At 30.0% G+C, this 5,119-nt stretch overlaps 1 protein-coding gene across 1 annotated transcript; it reads right to left on the bottom strand.

Annotated features, from left to right (window-relative positions):
* Positions 1 to 574: 574 nt before the first annotated feature.
* On the bottom strand, positions 575 to 4,777 carry LOC127065257 (uncharacterized). The gene is made up of 4 exons (XM_050997349.1): positions 4,682 to 4,777; positions 3,036 to 3,078; positions 2,120 to 2,283; positions 575 to 2,029 (listed from the first exon to the last, which is right to left on the bottom strand). The coding sequence occupies exons 1-4, from the start codon at positions 4,775 to 4,777 to the stop codon at positions 1,901 to 1,903; spliced, it is 432 nt and encodes a 143-aa protein (XP_050853306.1). The 3' UTR covers positions 575 to 1,900.
* Positions 4,778 to 5,119: the final 342 nt, after the last annotated feature.

Here is a 5,119-nt window from a genome sequence, read left to right as displayed (position 1 = left end):
TAAAATATTTAATCTACAACAATTAATTTAGAATAATTGTTTAAATTATTATATGCATATTATTCGCTTGGTAGTATGCTTGATGGAATCCTATTAAATTACTCTATATCACGAGTAATACCGATCCAAGACTTACCACAGGAAAATTACCGCATTTGAAGACCCACGAGCTGAACGAAACTCTACTTTAAAAACTTTACTTTAATTCCCGGGGTTACATGAGCTTAGCAAGAATACAAGACCCAATGTTAACTGATGTAGTCGGCGTTTAAATATTAATAAAATAATTTTATATATATTCATTATACCCTCCCGAGTTCGCGAATTATGTTTGTCGAAAGACTAAATTGAATTTATTTTATATTGATCGCGTCTTACAATCTTCGTAATATCGTTAGGAATGTCCTAATATTTAAATGTTAATAAAATAATCTCATTTATTAATTAATCCCTTCCATATTTAAACCAGCGTCTATTTCGTCGCGCAGTCGATTTTATTTCGACATTTTTTATACGATTCGTAACTATTATTTTAATATGATACTTGATTTTATAAAAATAAAATTATGATTTTAATTGAACTTCAAAAAAAATATGCGAAAAATTTATTACTTGACTTTAATAATAACAATGCAGAAAATGCGGCATGAGAAATGGAATGTTACGTCGTTTCAGTTTCTGAAATCAACATTATTATTATATAAGAGCATTTTGAGTGAACAACATGGTAAAATGAAAATACGACTAAGAGCCATTCTCGAAGAGTTCTGTTGAACCTTCGAAAATAACTAATAGTTGGGCCCTCTTGAGCCACAATTTGTGCAAGCTCTTCGGCATATAGCCTCTTCTTCGTGTCTTAACCACTACTATAAAATATTTAATAATGCCAAAAAAACTAAAACCTTTTTCTAAAACGTAGAAAAAAGTGATAAATCTAACGCAACTCTAAAACAATCCTGAAACGAAAAATTGAGAGAAACGAGAATAAATGTATTAATTGCTGAAAATACTAAGCTAAAAACTGATTAATTTATTTTAAACTACACGGGTTGTGATTTTACAAGTCTCTTTATCTTTTATCAATGACTCTACTCGACTTTACTCTTTCAAAAGGAATGACTCTACTCGACTTTTTTCAATCAAAAGCAATGACTCTACTGAGACATTTCTTTTATCAATTTTATTTAAAAATATAATAAAAAATCTTTGGACACTCCTTCTTACAAGCGATTATTCTAATTATTAAAAAATAAATTATACAATTTCGCTTGTAATCCAGAGATTATCCATCGCGAATGTCTTCTTGCTCGTTTTTTATTAGAACTCGTAAATATTGTTTTCTTTTTTTACTATTTTCGCAAAAAAGAATTTAAATTAATTAAAAACATGTCAAATAGTTACAATTAACGCGTTTGAACAAGAAGACCCTATCCTGATCTAATAAATATAGAAACCATTCACGAGTAAATCTCCGAAGAAATTTACTCGTGGTCACTCAATGCTCTTTTAATAATTAATTACAACCAATCACTCGTGCCGATTCGGACCTTTCGTCCTCGACATGGTTGAGTGATCGGAGGAACTTAAAAATTCACTTGCTACTTAAGAAGTTCTGCGATGGCTCCAAAACACTCGTCCACGATTTAGGTCGAAATTGAGGGTGGATGATTTGTAGTTGGTTGAAAATGAGGTAGGTCGACATCGATGTTGGTTGAAATCCTCTTCAGTGATGCACTGATTTTAATTCACGGTAGTTATTTATTAACGGACGATCACTGAATTTATTTCGCGGAACTCTACTATCTTTTATAAATACAGTCTGTGCGACTGTTAAAAAAGCAAAAAACTTTGCGAGCAAACACTGACTCTAACGACTGCATTGCACGCAATCGATGTAAATTCACTTGTTGTTTAAATCGCGAAACGCGGACGAACAAACACTGCTTCTACTTCGCGAATTTTGGATTTTTATTTTAGCGATACTAACACTCGATTTCATCATTGCTTCGCGCACGATTACAATGATGTTCTGAAACAGAAAAATAAAAATAAAATTATTAGTATCGCTGTTATAATGAGAAACTATATAAATTATAAAAAAAAAAGTGTTTATACTTACTTTAAGTCTTGGTTGATACTTGTAGCAAAAACATCTTGAGAGACCTTCAATGTTTACTTGTCGGAGTACAAAGGAGAACTGATCCGATAAACCATCAAAGTCAATCAAAGGTTTGTTTTTGTTGACGTTAGACGTAACCAACGACCGAAGGTCAAATTGTAGATCTAAGAGAAAATAAATTAAAATTATGAAAATGTTTAACACGCGTACTGAGTCGTGTAATGTTTAACCGAATATATTATGTTTGAATATTACTTTAATTAAGTCCTTATAGTTCCTTATAGTTTCTTCTATAGTTCCTTAATATTGTTTAAGAAACTATAAAATTACCGAAAGTATTAATTTCTAAGTTTCCACGTTTAGAACGAGAGAGCTCCGATGTTACCTCGACGAAATGCGAAAGAAAACTGATCCCTTACAAAGTCAATCAAAAGTCTGTTTCTGTATACATACTACACGTACGCAACGACCGCGAGATTACAATGAGAGTATAAGAGAAGATCAATAATAATTATTTTACCTTTAATGCGTATATCGAGCCATATAACGTTTAAACGAATATACTATTGTTTAAATATTAGTTTATTCAACTCCTCGTATTATTTAAATAAATTCAAAATTACCAAAAATATTAATTTCCAAGTTTCCACGTCCAGAGCGAGAGAGCTGCGATGTTACCACGACGAAATGTAAAAGAAAACTGATCTCGTATAAAATCGATCGAAAGATTGTTTCTGTTTACATATTACGCGTACGCAAGGACTGTGAGAACAAAAGGTAAGTCTAAGAGAAGATGAATTATAATTATTTTATTTTTAACGCGTATTTCGAGCCATATAACATTTAAACGAATATACTATTGTTTAAATATTAGTTTATTCAACTCCTTGTATTATTTAAATAAATTAAAAATTACCGAAAATATTAATTTCCAAGTTTCCACTTTCAGAGCGAGAGAGCTGCGATGTTACCAGGACGAAATGTAAAAGAAAACTGATCTCGTATAAAATCGATCGAAAGATTGTTTCTGTTTACATATTACGCGTACGCAAGGACTGTGAGAACAAAAGGTAAGTCTAAGAGAAGATGGATTATAATTATTTTATTTTTAACGAGTATATCGAGCCATATAACGTTTAAACGAATATACTATTGTTTAAATATTAGTTTATTCAACTCCTCGTATTATTTAAACAAATTTAAAATTACCGAAAGTATTGATTTCTAAATTTCAATGTTTAGAACGAGAGAGCTACGATGTTATCTCGAAGAAATGTAAAAGAAAACTATTTCGATCATTACCAAAGTCAGTCTACATTTTGTTTTTGTTGAGTTTACGCAAACGCAACAACTTCGAGTAGAAAATTTATCAAAATCGTTGAAACCCTTTATCTTTCGTTGTTGATAACATCATAGTTAACGACCACGAAAAGTATTAATTATTCAAGCTTACTTAGTATGGAGAAAGAGAGGTGACATGTTTACTGGCCGAAATACGAAAGATAACTAACTCAAACTCTGTCAAAGTTTTGTATATCGTATAGTGCACCTGCCTACAACAACTTCAATTTTGAAAACTTTTATCTAATGACCGCGTCCGTATGAATAAAATTAAATTATTTAATATTATAGAGGGGTATAGGTATTAGTCACATAATATTCAAACGATTGCATAATTTTTAATTTAAATATCAATTATACTCTCTACATATACATATTATATTGTTAAAATAACTTTAAATATATATATATAATAATTAAAAATATTATACAATCTTCGTGATAATCGTGATAATCGATTTCACAGTAGAATTTCATACTAATTAATAGTTTCGCAGAATCAATAAAAATATCGATAAAAGAAGCCGATTTAAGAAAAAACGGAATAGAAAGAAAAGCGAATATAACAAATTAATAATACGATTATAATTATCCACTCAAACGTTTATATGAAAATCAGTTGTTGGGTTACGAGCTTTTCCCCTTTTACCATAAAGTTCAAAGAACACCATTATATAAAAATTTTTTTTCACGAAAAATCTCGAAAACGGTGTTTGCACCATTTAAGCGATGAATCCAGAGGTAATTCTTGACCGACGTTGATAAAAAAAATATCATTTTAAAGATGAAGGTTTAAACGAGAACATGACTTAGTCGAATTCTTGAAAAAGCTATAGTTTTGTTTGCACGAATTACTCATAAAGAAACTTCATTTTTTGATACGAATTGTATCAAAGAAAATAAAGCTATTTCTAAGATTCGAAAGAAAACCATCTCATCGCTTAAACGTTTGTCTTTAAAATAAGAGCTTGTTCGTCGAAATCTGTAAAGAATCACGCCTGTAATCATCATTTATCTAAAACATTATAAAACCAAGAATAATGAATAAACTTGAAATATGAAAAATATTTAATAATCAAAAGAAACAAATATGGTCTCGATAAAATATTAAATAAATCTAATGTATGCCAAAAAAAGAAAAAAAAAGAAACAAAAAAAAAGAAAAAAGAAAAAAGAAAAAAGAGAAAGATTTTCGAATATACCTATAAATTTTTTTATTACCCCAGGGAAGAGGATATTGATGTATTTTTCATGAACATAGCAAAAGTTGGAATGATCAACAACGTTGCCTTCGTTTCTATCCACAAATATCTCCATCCCTTTTCACCTAGAGAGTGGGTCGATCAAAGCAGAGTAATCGCGATAGCGCAAACTCTGATCCTGAGAAGGAGAAGCAGGAAAAGTAGGAGAAAAGGATAAAGAAAATGAAGAAAAAAAAAGAAAAGAGAGACAAGAAGAAATACAAGATGCATTGATTTACTAAGCTCTCACCTTTTTGTCATCATTGAAATCACGATCCTTTTTTCTTTTTGATTTCATTTTTTCTTTAAGACAATATTTCTCCTTAATAAAAGATCGTCAGGTTCAGATAAGATCTGAGATTATTTTTATATACATAGACATGCGTAAATTAAATATATACATATATAGGATGTGATT

The sequence above is a fragment of the Vespula vulgaris genome, chromosome 7, assembly GCF_905475345.1.
Source record: "Vespula vulgaris chromosome 7, iyVesVulg1.1, whole genome shotgun sequence".
Classification (NCBI taxonomy): Eukaryota; Metazoa; Arthropoda; class Insecta; order Hymenoptera; family Vespidae; genus Vespula; species Vespula vulgaris.
The sequence above is the reverse complement of the archived record's forward strand: the minus strand, read 5'-3'. Positions and strand labels throughout refer to the sequence as shown.